Genomic DNA, 18,043 nt, shown 5'->3' on the forward strand with positions numbered 1-18,043 from the left:
GGTCAATAAAGAATACAATATTATCAGTTTTTTTATTTGCATTAGTGCAGAATCGGTGCATTTCGGCTTGTTTTTACATTGTCTGTCTGTCGACTTGGAAAGGGAGAGCACAAGAGACAGAGAGGAAAATTTACAGAAAACAAAGAAACTGTAACAGCCTAGTACTAGTGGGAGGAGACTCGTAGTACTGTAGCTCACTACATCGAGACTAGCAGCTTCCCAGACTAGAATATATAAGGCAGGAATAAATGGCTGTGAAAAAGACAGTGTTTTATATATATATATATATATATATATATATATATATATATATATATATATATATATATATATATATATATATATATATATATATATATAAAACAGTGTCTTTCTTTTTACACAGCAGTTCAAAGTAACATTATAGTTCAAATGTGAGGCTGTAGTTAATGCATACCCCATAAGTTAGCATTAAAGTATGTACAGTATTTATTGAAAGTACTCATGACTTCAAGGTAATGCAATCAGCGCTCACATATCCAACCCTGTAAAATCTTGACTTCAGTGTCGGTTAAACGAGTGTGACGCATATCTGATTAGTTCATTTTGGCCCGTTCCAACCCTTGTCCATTTTACAAAAAAGATACAAAAATACATATCTGAAAGGATTGTTTTAAAGTAAGTAGGCTTCCATTTAGATGTACTGTAGTTGGTTTTGTTGGTGCAGTACTATATTTGCAACAGACAAAGTATTTTAATTCAGAACGATATGATTCTGAAAATATCACTTGCCAAAAGACAATTGTGGACACGTGGACTGTAATACAGTACATTTAAATCCGGTACGGAGTCTGCAGAAGCCATAGCGCGATCCTATTATATTTGCCTGCTACTTCTTCCTGTTCACTATACCACTCATTTATCTTTGCCAGAAGGAAGTTCTTAATCTTGCCGTTGCAAATATATTTATAATGAGATGCAAATTATCATCTCTCCTGTATAAATAGCAGTAATTTATGCTGTTCGGTTACTTTGGGTGATATTACTGTAGTTCACATAAAGAGCTGTTTAGTACATCGCAAGCAAAAATTCTACGAAGGACGGAGGCTGTGTGAATATGCAGTATTTACAAACGCGTAAGTAATATTAGTACATAGAACCCATAGTGTCAAGATTGGAGAGTAAGTTCCTGAATGACCCAAAACCTTATCTGGAGCGCTGGCCCAAAAGATGGAATTGCCTAGAGACTTCTGTATGTAATTCTTTTTCTGCTCATATCCTGCAGGTATTCCGAGTAGAGAGGAGCCAGTGTATAAGGATGAGAGCCAGGAGAACGCTTTAGGAGCTGCAGCTCCTAGACTCGACCATCAGGTATGTCTGAATCCAGAATGAAAATAAAGCAGTGTTTTAGATTGATCCAAAAGCCAGGTGTGAGGATAATTCTAGTAAGGATAGCACACCTTAAAATGTCAAGGAGTGTGATAGGTGGCAAGGTTAATAGGGGTCAATTAATGATGTTGATAGTTCAGAGTTTAAAATGTAGCCAACTGCTAAATGTTTATGATTGAGCTAAAACATGTACATTGAGATATACATTTTAAATATAGATGTTCCCTTTCAAGTAGGGAATATTAACCATAACAAATGGGTGTTTCCCCTTTGACACCCAAACCTGAAACTTTGTACCAAAGACTTCTCCTCAGAGCAGTGTGACGCTGTTGCTGCTCCGCTCCCGAGAGCATGAAGGAGCTGCACGCACTGACAGTGATGCCATTTTCCATTTCAGCTGATCCTGAATACTTGAGAGAGCGCCGATATAAAATGATCACTTTTCTAATGACCTTTCTTTCACATTTTTTAGCTTTGCCTTTTAAATGTTGAATTAATATATTGAATCGCTGAAGTAAAATTGTTTGTTTCTAGCCTTTCTTGTGTTTTCAGCCGAGTGCTTGTAAAGTCCCGCCGCGGCCTATTGCCCCGCGAGAAGCCTGCGGCTCAAGTGCCGTCCTTCCTGGGATACTTCGCACTAAGGATTGAAACAAAACCAAGCAGCTACTGTGGGCGTGCCTGCTTTAGCAGCTTGATGCTGTATCAGTGTCGCTATCAGCACTCTTACAAAGGCTTGTTTACAAGCAGGCTGCTTCCAGTCTCATGTCTGTACTGATTGGATGGTTAGCCAGTGGTTGTCTTACCAAGGCCACTCCCCTGTTAATACACCACTAACGGTAACTAAGATACTGTCATCCCTGCTCCTGGTACCAATACCTGGACCGAGGTAACCATTCAGTGCCGAGCATTGGTACCGAGTACCCAAAGTACTGGTAGCAAGTGACTCTGTCTACTGTGTACACTGTCTGTATACTGTGCGCTCTGACACTGTATACTATGCATACTGACACTGTTGTTTAACTGATACTGTCTCATGTTCTGACACTGTCTGCTGTATGCACTGACACTGTATTGTACACTGCTGTCTATTGCGCACTGACACTGTATTGTATGTACTGACACTGTCTGCTCTACTGCGCACTACACTATATTCTAAGTGCATTGACATGTTTGCTCTGTGCACGGACACTGTCCATATTGTGCACGGACACTAATTGTTGTGTGTGCCGATACTCTGTCTATTGCACACTGACGCAGTGTACAATAACACTGTATACTGTGTGCACTGACACTATACTGTGTGCACTGACACTGTACTGTGTGCACTGACACTGCCTATTATGTGTACTGGCATTGTCTACTGTGCGCACTGACACTGCCTATTATGTGTACTGGCATTGTCTACTGTGTGCACTACTCTTTGTACTGACACTGCTTACTGGTACTACTGTGTGCACTGCTACATAGTACAGAGTCTGTTCTGCCATGCCTGGGTTTCATGCATGTGTTTCTTGCAAGGCCAAGTTGCCTCTAGAGGACAGACATGTTAAGTGCATTGTCTGTCTGGGTCCTGAGCATGCTCAGGAGGTTCTGATTGATCGCACTTCGTGTGATTTCTGTGCCCCCTTCACCAAGCATACTCTGGAATGTCGGCTGGCCCGTCATTCCAGGAAACGCTTCCTCACGTACGCTCAGCGCTCGGCATTGCCACGCTGGCTGTGTGTCAAGGGAGGGTGTGCGTCACAGTCAAAGGAGTCCAGTTGAGAAGCCTTCTCCCTCTCCAAAACGGAGGAAGAAGAAAGCACGCTGTTCACGTTCAGCAGATAGGGAGCAGATAGATAAGATCTGGGAGGTCCTGTCACGCCAGCAGGTTATTCTTACTGAACTGCTGCAAAAGCGCTTAGCAGCACCGGTACCACCGGTCTCTTCCTCACTCGTCCCACCTGCCCCTGTGCAGGCAAGGGCATGTGATCTAAGGGGTGATGCGCTGTCTATTGGCTCATGAACAGGATATAACGTTTCCATCTGATGATGTGGACTCTAACAGCCCCCCGGTGACCCAGCTTTCCTTATCGGAAGAGCTTATGCCCCTAATACAGTGAAACAGCACCACAGAAACCTGGGTGCGCACTACTGTTCAAACTGGTTACTCGCTCCAGTTCCAACATGGCCCTCCTCCCTTCCGGGGTGTGACAGTAACAATGTCACGGACCCACAAGCCTCCGCTCAGGAGGTTGCAGCTCTGCTGCGAAAGTGTGGAGTAGTGGTTAGGACTCTGGACTCCTGACCAGAGGGTCGTGGGTTCAGTCCCTGGTGGGGGACACTGCTGCTGTACCCTTGAGCAAGGTACTTTACCTAGATTGCGCCAGTAAAAACCCAACTGTACAAATGGGTAATTGTATGTAAAAAATAATGTAATTGTATGTAAAAATAATGTGATATCTTGTAACAATTGTAAGTCGCCCTGGATAAAGGTGTCTGCTGATAAATAAATAATAATAATAATAATAATAATAATAATAATAATAATAATAATAATAATAATAATCATTTACATAGTAAACCCTTCCAACAAGAACGAGTCAGAGACGGTGCAAGATGCTGACTTCACAACTACCTGGACGATCGGCTCGTTTGCACCGAGTCTCCAGCACAGGTACACAGAGCTCTTTGCCAACAACATACATCAGTTGGGCCTGAAGGTGAATTATGCAAAGAGCCAGTTAATGCCCACCTAGATAGTTACCTATCTAGGGGTGCTCCTGGACTCGGGGCTCATGTTGGTCACCCTGTCAGATGACAGGGTGCTGAGAATAACCGCCTGCCTAGAGCTGTTTCAGCTCAGCAGAGCACTGTCAGTAGTGTTTTTTCACAGGTTTATGGGCCTGATGGCAGCAGCATCCAACACCCTTCCACTGGGTCTCCTGCATATGCACCCCCTGTAGACTTGGTTCAACCGCATGGCTTGTCAGCCCGTGTTGAATCGCAACATACTGTTGACAGTGTCTATAGGCACTCTCTTGGTGGAGGCAGCCAGCCCACAGCCCATCTATGCCTAGGCGTGACACGGGCAGCGTCACCAAGAGGGAGGTCGTCACCACAGACGTGTCCAACTCGGGTTGGAGCGGCGTTTGGAATTGACGAGCAGTGCAAGGGGTGTGGCAGTCACCGTGGAAGGGTCGCCACATAAATGTTTTAGAGCTGCAGGCAGTGTACCTGCCTTGCAGAATTTTTTGGAGCAGGTTCGGAGGTGACACGTGCTTATTCATACGGACAACACGTCTGTGGCATCCTACATCAACCACCATTGTGGTCACCCAGTCTCCACAGTGTGGCCCACAAGCTTCTGCTGTGGGCACAAGTGAACCTCTCATTCCGGGCAGCTCATCTGCCTGGGGTGATCAATTGGGCTGCGGGTCTCCTCTCGAGATGGGTCCCCAGCGGTGCAGAATGGCGGCTCATCCCCAGGTCATGAGCCTCATTTGGGAGAGATTCAGGAGAGTAGAGGTAGACTGCTTTGCCTCGCAGGAGCCAGCACACTGTCCCCTGTGGTTCTTCATAAAAGGAGACGGGGGACCTCTAGGAGTAGACACACTGGCTCACCTGTGGCCAGCACATATACTCTATGTGTTTCCACCGCTCGCGCTGCTCCCACTGTCTGGAGAAGGTCAGGCAGGACCGGGCCACGGTGCTCCTAGTAGCCCCATACTGACCCAGGAGAGTTTTGGTTCTCCTCCCTAGTGCAGCTCCGGAGCGACCAGCCGTGGGAACAACTGATGCGCCGCGACCTGCTCAGTCAGGCGCAGGGCACTTTGTGGCACCCCAACCCATCGAACCTACGGCTCTGGGTCTGGCCCCTGAATGGCTGCATTTGAGCCATCTGGGGTTATCAAACAGGGTGATTGACACCCTGCAAAATGCCAGGACAGCCTCTACCCATTCCAAATATGGGTACAAGTGGGGCGTGTTTCAGGCGTGATGCTTGTCTTGTGAGTTTTTGAACCCACGGCATGCCCTGTGGCAGTTATACTGCAATTTTTACAGGACTTTTTTGATGAGGGGAAATCCTCCTCTACGTTTAATTTTGCAGCCATTTTGGTGTGTCATGTAAAAATAGATTCAGTCTCACCAGGAGCACATAGAAACTTGGTCAGGCAATGGAGAGTGCTCTGCATCACAATGATGAACAGCTGGATGTATGTAATGTTAGATGTTTCCATTTGAGAGACTTCATATAGTTTCGCAGTTCTTGAAATTTCCAGTTGTAAATGATTTACAGTTTTGTTATGGTGCATTGCTGGACACTAATCAGGAAAAAAAAGGTATGTTGTTTTTAAGCATACACATTCTAATCCCTTTCGTGAAAGCACACGTTTTACTAGTTAAAAAGCAGAACTACGTGAGGTATTACACAAAAATAAATGAAAACAGAAATCGATCCACTTCTCTATTGTGTTTTGTTCGCTATTCCGTTACCTCTCCTGCTCGGTTTATAACGCAGGGAGCTGCTACTTGAACCATGGCATACACAGCTACTTCGTGTGTTCATTCTTAGCTTTTATGTTTTGGCGGGAATAACAGTGAATTACAAAGAAGCAACAGTAACTGAAATGTTTATATAAATCAGCAATTTATATACACTGAAGACATGGAAGGAGTCAGGTTGCATTTTAAAGTATTGCAATTTTAAGCTTACAATCAGATCTCCTCATACCATCTATGATCATAGATTATGTGTAATGTGGTATACGTTATATGTGTTTGTTTTTTTTACTAAGCTGTAAATTAAAAAATTTAAATATAGGTCTACATTATTTGAACGATATTCACGTGCATGTGAAATAGCAGACAGTGAAGCAGCTGCTAATGAAATGGCCTGAAGACTCTCTGCTGTTTGATATTTTTTTGTGAAATGCCTAAATGATCCAAACACAGTGGAATGCAAACTGTGCAAGTGGCTCTTAACATATGAAGACACAACCGATTTCTGCAGTACTTGATGTGAGTTCACATTAATATTGTTATTGTTATTGTCGAGAACAAATTGTTGTGCAGCCATTCATTGCTTACCTGAACATTAGGTGAATCCTAGGACACTTTGCTGCAGCCTTAGACGGCTCTTCTTCCTTCTTTCTTCTTGAAACGTTTTTGAGTTAGCATGGAGCTCACAGACGCAAAAATCACACAGTGACACTGCCTTAAGCACTGCTGCTTTTCAGTCCACCCTCACAACAGAACATTAGGTGAGTTTACATCTTATGTCTCTTCCAGCTATTGCTGGATGCTAATTACTAGCACAAGGTGGTTTCGGCTCAGCTTTGTAGGGATCATTATCATAACCCTGGTTCCCTGAAATAGGAATATTAGCCATTAACTTTGGGGTCGCTGCGTTCATGGTCGCAATCCTCTAAAGAAAATGGCATCGTGGTCAGTGTGCGCAGCTCCATCGTGGTCAGTGTGCGCAGCTCCTTGATCTCGGGGGTGGAACAGCAGCTACATCACACTGCTCTGACGAGAAGTCTTTGGTATAAAGTTTCAGGTTTGGATGTCTGAAAGTGGAAACACCGATTTTGTAATGGTTAATATTCCTATTTCAGGGAACCAGGGTTATGATAATAATCTAACGTTAGCTTTACAGTAGTAAGTGTATGGAGTAAGAATAATATATTTCATATAAAGTTTTTTTTGTCACAAATCAGTTGGGGAAGTTTTCATCTCCTTTTTTTTTTTTTTTTTTTTTTTAAAGGAGAAAATCATATGTTTGTTATGTAGTGAAACAAACTACCCAGTATGTAAGAGATCTTGAATTGTATTGCTTAGATGTTGGGTTCTAGTTTTGTAAAGCAGGTGTTTTTCACCTTTCATAATTCAGTGCATTTCAACGTATTCCCCAAGGTGTCATTCAGAGAGTGAGTGCACTGTTGTGACAGATTTGGGGGTCCACTGGCTGGGGGCCTACATGGAGGTAACTCTCTCTCTCTCTCTCTGTCTCTCTCCTCTCTCTGTCTCTGAGCACAGGATGAAATGAAAGTGCAGAAACACATCAGGAAGGAGTGCACAGCAGAGCTGAGCCAGAGAATCCAAGAGAACAAAAACTTCATGGACAGTCAGAGCAGCAGCAGCAGCAGCAGCAGTAGCAGTGACAGCTGGGTCAATCACAGGCTCTCACTCAGCAAGTTCCCACCCACCTTTAGTCCTCTACGTGATGACGACAGTCCAGAGTTCCAGTACAGCGAGACCTCCCTGTCCCCACCTCTCCACCCTTCCAAGAGACCAGCTTCAAACCCCCCACCTGTTAGCAACCAGGCCACCAAAGGTCAGTCCTGCTACCAGCTGACCACTAGGTGGCAATCTTTATTGTTAAGGTCTGGACCCTTGCGTGTTGATCCTGTCTGTCTTTTCACAATCCACTGCCTTGATTTTGCAGCAATTCTTACCAAACATGGATCAGGTCATGATAGAAGGTCATCTTCTAAAGTGAAATACTACACATTATAATTTGATCATACAGGAATTAAACTAAATCCAACAAAATACAGTACAGTAAATGTGAACCAGTCTAGCGTCACACGTCCCTACACGTTGCTACACTGTTTAAATAAATAACTGACCTGTCATTTTTTTTTTCATTAAAATCCTGACAACTTTCTACACATGTAAAGTCTGTTTCAAAGCTCTCTTCAAAATGTCTACTGTAGTGCACTGGGGTTTGAGATCTGTCCTCTAAATCACAATAACAAAATCCAAAAAACATAAGTGCTGGTTTTTTGCGCTGGTAATTACCCCCCTTAACACTTCTGTTAACTGGTAATTACCCCCTTTAACACTTCTGTTAACTGGTAATTACCCCCTTTAACACTTCCATTAACTGGTAATTACCCATCAGACGGTTTGAGAAGCTGGTTGACCGGCAGAGACTGAAGCCGCTCGTCAGTTTGACTGGCAGCAAAAGGTCTGTGACGGGCAGCTAGAAACATTGACTGTCGCTAACGAGTGAATGAGTGTGCCTCTAGTGCGCCTCCAGAATACACCCTTTAACCCTTTGCATCAATTTATTAAGTGCTCGTCAGGCGTGTCGGGTCCAATTTATTTTCACACGCGCAGTTAATTTTAGACGCGCTGTTTAAAAGCATTTTTTTTCCACAGTCAAAAGGGTTTAAAAGGCACTGCATATCAACAAAGCATTCACTAGGCATCTCCAGCCACGCCCCACCCTTTCGTTCGCTATAGCTTTCACATATGCTAAGAAATAAATCATAATAATAATAATAGTCGTACATACCGATCAATCATCTCCTGATCACTTGTTTTATCACCAAACGCCTCAATAATGTGATCCAAGTCATTATTTTATTACTATAACATCTGAAAAAAGCTCTGCAAATGTCTGTGTTTTCTGTGCGCTGATTCAGTCAGCCAACTTGTTCACTTACGTCCGCCCCCGTTATCTGATACCTGATACCATGTATGACTATTCATGAGATATGCCTTTTTTTTTTTTCGACTTGTCTCGGCTCCTGTCGCTCCCACTCGGCAATTGAATGGTTTTCTCGGCTTTTTCCGGAGAAAAAACGACTAGACACCCGTTTATTGCGTTGCTATAATGATGTCAGACCCAGTCCGACAAAGGACCTGTGAGGAATAATTGCAATGTCGGACCCAGTCCGACAATGGACCGCAAAGGGTTAATGCATCGTTTAGGTGTTGACCTGCATAGAGAATGTAGAGAATGTTTTTGGTATTGCTACTTATTGCATGGCCTTATGTAGACCAATAAATCTCTTTCTGTCCTGTTGTTTATAGGCAAACGCCCGAAGAAAGGCATGGCAACAGCAAAACAGAGACTGGGGAAGATCCTGAAGTTGAACAGGCACAGGAGCTTTTTTGTTTAGCAACACTTTCACCACGAGCATGAAGAAGTGATCAGATTATTTGTCCTGTGTTTGAGAGAGACGCATGTACTGTAGAATCACTGCCTGGGGAACAAAGAGTAAATTACCTAACTACATGTTCACTATTTAGGTGACAGAGTATTTGGATTTGTGCAAGCAAAGGCAAAGCCACTTAAATGAAAACAGCCAGTGTGTTTGGAGATTCCAGTACAGCAGAAAGCCCAGGACTAGGATTGACTGCACAGATCACCAAGCTGGTCCAGCAAAGAAGATGGGATTGACAGAGATGTACCTTGAAAAACGAGGGGGGGGGGGGGGGGGGTTCCAAATTCAGTGCAACATGGAAGAGCTGATACAGCTGTCAGTCTTATATTTTGAATCAGGAACGAAAGGAATAGGTTTGATTTAATTGTAAAAATGGCCAATTATGGATTGCTTCCAAAACCTTACTTTGTAGGCTTTGCAGGCATAAGCTGCCGCCTGTAGCTTACCCCATAAACGCTGCAGCCATGAGAAATGCTCCCTCTTAAAAGCTATTTATTAAAATTGTAAAACAGCAAAGAGCCATTACAAGCCTGTCTTAGCAGATTGCTTAGTCGAGCCACCAGATGTCCTAAAGGAAGGTGCGTTTGAGGGTTGTAAGATTGGATCTCATGATGAGTCCCTCCCTGGTGGAGTCCAAAGTCATGGATGAGGGTTTAAAGTCAAATGACTAAAATACACAGCCTCTGAAGAAGGTGCTTTTTCATTCCCCATCCCATTCTCTCACATTCACACCAGCAATAATGAAGTTGGAGAAGTGGCATGACAAACAGTACCCCCACATCTCCGTTAGTGGCTTCCATAATTATCTTTATAGCTTATCTGTATCATCGCTGAACAGCATGCAGTGAAAAGGGGTGAGGAGGGTTCCTGTTTCTAATGGTGTTTTGGATCCCCATTTAAAAAAAAAGAAGAAAAAAAAAATCCATGCTGCTACATCAGGTTGAAAATACTGGTAATTCAATGATGTGTTTTTGTGATTTGGTGAGCATTAATATGATTTAAGATGTAGTGCCTCATGTGTTTGTTTTATTGTTTAACTTTTGTTTTAATTTTAAGGCTATAACAAGCCTCAATATGTCATTTTTACCTCCCACTGCTGCAGGTAGTAAATAAGAGCGAAATAGTTTTCCACAAGCTGAAACTGTGGAATATAAACAAAGTGGGCAAACTGCTTTTGAGGGTTCACAGAAGATGATAGAGACCAAGGATTTTTTATAGTGGGGCACTGCAGTTTTAAAGTACAGATGTCATTTTAAATACAAATATGTAATGATGATTTGCCCCTAGTGTGGAAAAGCATTTTACATACAAATATTGTAACTTCTGAAAGATAGTAAGTATACATCTGGCAGTGGTGTTAATGATTTAATGTATAAAATAACAAAAAAGAGAAAAAAAAATGAAATGGTTTACTTTTGCCTAAATAGATAGTGTGCAAATTTATATAGTGAGAAATGAAAGAAATAATTTTCCAGTTTATTTATTTGTCAGAATTTTTGTACACCTTTTGGAATGAACTATTTATTAAATATTTTGTGATGTTTTTTCTCTTATATTATGAATTGAAGGCTTTTCTATATTTCTGTTTCGTGATAAAAACACCTTTATCTGTTTCCATCCAGACGGAAACCTGGCCGAATGTCACCAGTATTTTGCCGTGTTTCTTATATTTATACACATTACATGTGGATTATTGTATAGGATGCTGTCCCATGAAAGCTGATCACCTCCCCAAGCGATCAGAGCAGCTTGTATCTTACACAGGACCCTTACTGTATTTTATAAAATGTGTAATGAAATAAGAATATCTCATTTTAATGTGACGTCATTTCCATCTAATGCAAGCCATTTCAGATGGCTGTATCACATTGGGGTCTTCTATATATTATAAATGAATCTGAAATATTTAGTTTGGAGACTTAAACAGGGTTTCCTCATGGACCGCGCATTGCTATGCCGCAAGGGTGCGCAAGGATTACATTGCTATTTACAAGGTATTTATTTCATCTTATTTCTAAATTGACGGTGTACTTTAATCTGCCTCCGGCTGGTCCAGTGGTTAAAGAAAAGGGCTTGTAACCTTTTCAAATCCCACCTCAGCCACTGACTCATTGTGTGACCCTGAGCAAGTCACTTAACCTCCTGGTGAGACGTAGTTGTAAGTGACTCTGCAGCTGATGCATAGTTCACACACCCTAGTCTCTGTAAGTCGCCTTGGATAAAGACATCTGCTAAATAAATAATAATAATCAGGATCTTTATTTTATAATGGGTATTAGACCAGGCATACTGTGTCGAGGGATAATCAGGGCCTTTTATTTTTTCTTTCTAAGCTTCTTTGTTTGGCTTATGTTCTGTGTTGTAACTGATAAATAATTTTACCAGGTTTTACCTGTACTCAGTATTACACAGAGTAAACATTTCTCAAGTCAAAAGATCCTAACATTGAACTACCGACAATGTGAGGGAGCATGGACTTTAATGCTAGTGGACCTCACTGTGGCTGCCAAACTGTCTTCCATCATGGCTGATTGTCAATAGAAAGACGGAAAGTGCCGTCAGTGGAAGTGACCTAAACACCATTTTTGCTCTTCTTTTAAATAGAAGAGCTGCCATCAAAGATTATTTATTTGACTTGATGAGAACTGTTCATCAGATAATTTTATGATTGTGTGTCTTAATAACATACATTACTATAAAACACTCAATAGTGCTAAATTTAAAAATAATAATTTTAATGACAAATGTTTCAGCTACAAGTCTTTTTTTGATAAGCAATAAAAAATGGTCAAACATTGAAAATGTATATAAGTATTTTCAGAAGGTAAACAAAAAAGGACAGATTTGTTGATACCCAAAATGGGAAATATTTTCTGGTATAGAGGTGTTATTTTTTTAATTTCAATTGAGCTAACTGTTGCTATTTTTATTAAGTGTCACACCCTTGTCTTGGAGCATTTTGGTAGTATATAAGTAGGGCTTCACACATATAAAACACCCCAAATACAAAAAATAAATGAAATCGATGCGTCTCCAATAAACACCGGAAATGGTTACTCAATTCACGTTGACTTCACCCCTTTCCCAGTGAAAATAAATAAATATATAACCTGACGTGTCTTGCATTGATTTGTTGTGCATACTTTAAACCCACTCCAACTACTGAGTGGCGGCCAACTCCTACATTTCCATTGGAGGATTGTACACACTTGCAAGATTTATAACAAGATTACAATTAGAAACAGGATTGTTCTTGCTCGCGAGATTTAAAAGCTACATTACCGTTAGACGGGGAGAATTACACACTCTTGGAATTTAAAACAGAATTGCAAATTGTGGCAAAATGTAAACAAATGCCTAAACACACAAAAACCCCAGAAGAATGTGCCCGTGACCAGAAGGATTTCATTGTGGAAGACAGCAAAGAAAAGAAGGTACAATTGAAGTGTCAAGTGCTGTCCAGTTACTATACATATTGTGTGTACAAAACGCCCAAGAATTTTGGGAAGTAACCGAAAACATAATTTCATACAGTATATAAAAAGGGGAAAGCCCCGTCAAAAAAAAAAAAAAAAATGATTTGGGGGTATCTACGTAAAACTCAAATAGCTAAAAATATAAACTAGAAAACAGAAGCCCTACATATAAGACTGCTATAAATTTGTGTTGTTTAATACTTTGAAAAATACTTCAAATCCAGACGTTTGTCATAGACTTCAATAACTAACCATAGTCATGTCAAGGGAAGTCCAATTATTATTATTATTATTATTATTATTATTATTATTATTATACTAATTTTATAAAGCTGAACATCGGTTTTATGCTTTTATAGTTGCCCAATTTTGTCAAACATTTTTGGATGAAGTTTTATATGTATACTTTAGTGTGATGAAGAAAAAGCGTGTCATCATGAAGCCATGTGAACTTTGATAGAAGCACAACTATTCTAAAAAATGAGGGCTATGTTTTCTTGTGCTAAGAGCCAAATGCGTTGTGTGGCATGAGAATTGCCTTCATTAACAGAGCAAAATAAATAAATAAAGCCCAATGAAAGATTCAGTGTTAATGCATTAAACTCCAGCATGTATTACAAAAAAGCCAATGCCACTTCACTGTTACTTCAGGGGATATAATACTAGAGTTCCCAGATTCAGGTGTGCGTCACAGTCTGCCGCAGATTGGTTCTGGGGGTGGTGGTCATTGTATATTGTTTTATCTTGGCACTAATTGGTGTAAACAATATTTTTGTTAAAATATGGGCATAATTACATTACTTTGGGCCAGAAAAGTACTTTCTGTTAAGCTAATTATTTATTTTGACTAAGTATAACGACATTAAGTAATATTTATACTAAAAGTTTAAATTCTATTATTGGCATAACTATACGTTATGCCAATAATAGAGCACTGAAAATGGCTGTTGATAAAAATGCTTATTAGATGACGCCCACGGCATCTACACGACACCTTGCAGTCAGTGCCGAGAAAGCAGTTGCCCATTGTCTTTGTGCAGAAAGACCTGTAATAATTCTACAGTGCCTTCCATGTGTTTCGCTAATAATCCTTTTCCTGGATTGTTCCACTCCCAAGTGAAGTTAGAACCCCTTGACGGGCACAAAATGGGGAGAATGGCTGGGATTAAATTGAGAGTTGTGGGCCTCACTGCATGTCTGTCTTGATCTCTGATCCCCAGCTCAATTATAACTTGCATCTTTTGATTGCTAAGTATTAATACCGCTGCACTGAAGAGCTGAACCACCCTGCCAGCTTCGTCTTTCTGGCATTGAATTTACCTTTGTGGTCACTAACACTAATTGATTTTTCTCTTACCACATTAAGCTATTTTCCTAATACACCTTGGTCACATATCTTTTGGTGAAATAAATGTACATCAATATTTGGCCTGCAGGCAGGGTATGTATTATGCAGTAGTGTAAATTGTACAGTATTTATTTGGCTTTTTATTTTCCTTTTTTTAATAAATGAATCGTGGTTTGTTTTAAACATTATGTATCTAAAATTTTGCAAGAGAAAAAATCAATGGTTTTCTGAAATGTGTGTTGATATTTTAAGGGTATTTTGATATCTTGCTATGATTTGAGAAAATTGCTGTCTTCTAGATCTTGTGACTTTGTTACTCATTGCAATGCAGCTCTGGGGTTTTTTTTCTGTTTTTGAAATTTGCTATGTAAATATAAAATAAAAAAAAAGATTTCTTAGATTTAAATGTTTCTTTGCAATTTGTCCATCAAACAATAGATTGATAAAGAACGCTGAATGGTGTGCCTTTCGGAGTGTAAAGCATATGTACTATATATATATATTGTGTTGATGATTGATTGATTTCCATTACACGAGAGTAGATGTTAAAACTTCATGCTGATTTGAACTCGGCTCTCGCCAAGATAAGCACCAACTAAGACGTAGCTTTACAGTAAACTAATGTGATCCATATGTGTCTCCATCCATTTACGTTTCCTTCCATATGATGATGTAGATATCCTTCTGTCTGGTGTTAATGGCTGAAGTGTAATGCTGGCTCCAGGGATCAGCTTATTTTGCCTCCCTGGCGCATCAGCACACACAACAGCTGCGATGCTGGCTCCGGGATCAACCACAGTGCGGCCTCCCCAGCGCATCAGCATGACAACCGTCTGGATTGAGCTAAGTAGGGTACATCTCAGGGGTCTTTTAAGTGGGCACCTTCCATCCTCAGTGTTTCGTCAACTAGCCCACAACACCTCAAAGAGGGCTCGACGGTGATTCTGGCGTCCCAGCATCACCCCCCTCCGTCCCCCACTCAACTCAGCCCAGCTTACTTACCTGTACATCAGCGTTTCTTTCTTTCTATTGTGCTTGAGATCCCCAGCCAGAATCTTTCCGTCTCAACCACAGCCAGTTTCTGCTCCTCTCTGCTGCTTCAGATAAGTTCTTCACTGTGCGACGGAACTCTTGGCCACTGAATCCGACGTCTCTCAGAAACCGGGTTGTAGAGTGTGCCACAAATCCTCGACAACCCACTTCCACTGGGTAAACCCGGACTCTCCATCCTCGCTGTTCTGCTTCAGTAGCTTGTTGAGCATACCGCAGTTTCTTCCTCTCATACGCCTCATCTACAGCATCCTCCCATGGCACTGTTAACTCTACCAGGTGAACAAGGCATGCTGATCCAGATCACAAGACAATATCTGGTCGAAGGTTAGTGGTGGCAATCTCAGGTGGAAAAATAAGCCGTTGACTAACATCTGCCAGCATTTTCCAGTCTCTAGCAGCTTCCAGTTGTCCTGGGCGAGGATTGGTTTTAACACCTTTTCTTGGTGGTTGCTCTCCTGGGCGGAGGAATGTTGTCTTTTGTGTGTAATGTTTTGATGGAACAGGTGGCAACTTATTGGTCATGTTACGCTTGTCTTCCAATGCTAAGGCCAAACATCGCAGCACCTGGTCATGGTGCCAAGTAAACCGTCCTTGGCTAAGAGCCACCTTACACCTTAATGTTGCAGGTGATGAACACAAAGGACATGAGGGATCCTCTCCTACCCAGAGGTTTAGGTTCTGTGGTGATGGGAGAACATCATATGTTGACCTGATGAGGAAACTGATCCTGCTCTGTTCCATTGACCATAGGTCTTGCCAGCCAATCTTGCGTTGTTCCACATCTCATCCATTCTCCCTGCTTGGCCTGGGAAATGGCCTTTATACACCTCATCCTCTCCTCCTGCTTTTGCACCTCGTTGACTACCAGCTTCCTCCTTTGAGCTGGGGCTGCCTTGTGCCATGTAGGAGGAGCTGAACTGAGACCAAGACCCCCTCTTCCATGCTGAACTTGCCCCATGATATCACCAATTCGAAAGGCAGCCTTTGCATCTTCCACAGCTTTCTTTGCTGCCTACTTTCTTCCAGTTTTCAACACAGGTGCTGCCTCCCTTACGCATTTGTCGCGTGACTCTACTAATGTAATTTCCAGTCTAACCTTGGCGCACTTAAACTCCTCGGTTAGAGCAGAGACTGGTAGCTGCAGTATTCGTTTACCATAAAGTCCCACTCTGCTGAGGCAGCATGGAACTCCCAACCATTTCCTGATGTATGACCTGATTAAAGCTTCCAGCTTCTCTACTGTTGTCAAAGAAACCTCGTACACAGTCAGTGGCCACAGCAACCTTGGCAGTAGACCAAACTGAAAGCACCAGTTTTAGTTTACCTGGTAGAGCACAGCTGTCTATGCTCTTCAACCCTTCCACTGCTTGTTGTCTAACTTCTCCCACACGAACTGTGTCCTTTAGATCTCCGTCGTACCATCTCCCAAGACTCTTCACTGGCTTCTCAGACACTGTTGATATTGCCTCACCATTAAGGGGGGGGGGGGGGGGGCGAGGTTTAACCGGAACTGAAGGGTGTACCCGGTGAGTATAGTATTGTGCACCCAGATGTCGTCGGTGCAATGTTGCCAGAACTGGAGCTGTGGGACAGTGTAGGGGTGGGTTAACAGCTGCTTGGAGTTTTCAGGGCTGTTTTGGCTGCGCTCGTTCGTGAGGGGCCTGGCCAGGGCATTGCCTGCCACCTCCTCTAGGGCGCCACCCTCTGCGCTGCGGTCTTACAAACGCAGGTTGGCCGCGCGCTGATGCACCCGAAGGGGAGGTTTTATTACCCCGTGGGTGTGCCTGCTGCTGTGGCGGTGTCCTGCGCCACTGGTGTTCCTGTGGCCGTTTCAGCTGGAAAGGCTTATTCGGCCACATCTTAGCCATTTGCTGAGACGCCTCACGCAACTTGGCGGAGCGTTGCAGCATCTCCTCCACCGCCGGGCCAAATTGTGTGCCCCGGTGTGATTGGGACATCCAGCAATGGGGCCTTGTCGGGCTCCTGCACTCTCGCCTGCGAGAGCCAAAGCTGCCTTCTGGCCACCACCAGATATGTGATGCTCCTGCCCTGAGCCCGCACATTCAGCTGGGCAAGCTTTACCAGCAGCTGAGTGACCATTCTCAACTCGTTCCTGAGGGCTGCGGAAGGGCTGCGGTAGGTCTCTCATGAGTGCCGCTTGATAGACCGTCAGCAGGCTGGCCACATTTGACAGCTTGACCGTCTTCGTGGCCGCAGCGTACCCCTTTTTAAGTTGCACCTCTGTGATCCTGCATTGCTTATTGGGGCATGCAGGATCCTTTGTCAGCCCTGATAACTTTGGCGTCTTCACCAACGTGGCGAACGCAGCGTCCACCGGTGGAAAGGACGCCAACCCAGCCTCACTTACCCCCTGCATATTAAAAGCCGAGGTCTTGCGAGAAGTCACCGGGGCAGAGGCCGGAGCTCCCCAGGTGGACTGCACCTCCTTAATAAATGCCGGGAGCATCCTGGACTGATGGGGCTGGGCTGAAGGCGACTCAAAAAGAGAACGCCGAGGTTGCTCGACAGCTGGCCACTCGATCCCCAGATTGCTCGCTCCACTAGTGGCCAAAGGGGGTTATGGTGTCCAAACCCTCCAACTCAGACTCCTGCTCTGAGTGGCGAGACACCAATTCTGCCTCCACGCTATCCTCTTCAGGGAGAGGGTCCCCTTCAGACGCATCCCTGAAGATGACGTCGGCGTCTCAAACCTCTTGGGGTTGTTGGACAACCTGGGCGGACAGGGGCTGCGGCGGAACCGTTGGCTGGTTAGCAACTGGTCCGACTAGATTGTCTGTGGCCTAAGGCACCCAACTTGGCCTGGCATGCTGAGACACCGAGCGCTGAAGTGCACCGAACAT

General features: G+C 43.1%; 1 protein-coding gene across 2 annotated transcripts in view; it reads left to right on the top strand.

The window, feature by feature from the left end:
• Positions 1 to 12,894, top strand: part of LOC117419857 (lysine-specific demethylase 7B-like) — a 123,461-nt gene extending 110,567 nt beyond the window's left edge. For both annotated transcript variants that reach the window (XM_058986485.1, XM_058986486.1), the window contains exons 18-20: positions 1,265 to 1,350; positions 7,387 to 7,684; positions 9,172 to 12,894. In XM_058986485.1, coding sequence (XP_058842468.1) covers positions 1,265 to 1,350; positions 7,387 to 7,684; positions 9,172 to 9,260 — 473 coding nt within the window. In that variant the 3' untranslated portion in view covers positions 9,261 to 12,894. The remainder of the gene's footprint in view (positions 1 to 1,264; positions 1,351 to 7,386; positions 7,685 to 9,171) is intronic.
• Positions 12,895 to 18,043: the final 5,149 nt, after the last annotated feature.

Source organism: Acipenser ruthenus, chromosome 14, assembly GCF_902713425.1.
Source record: "Acipenser ruthenus chromosome 14, fAciRut3.2 maternal haplotype, whole genome shotgun sequence".
NCBI classification, from domain to species: domain Eukaryota; kingdom Metazoa; phylum Chordata; class Actinopteri; order Acipenseriformes; family Acipenseridae; genus Acipenser; species Acipenser ruthenus.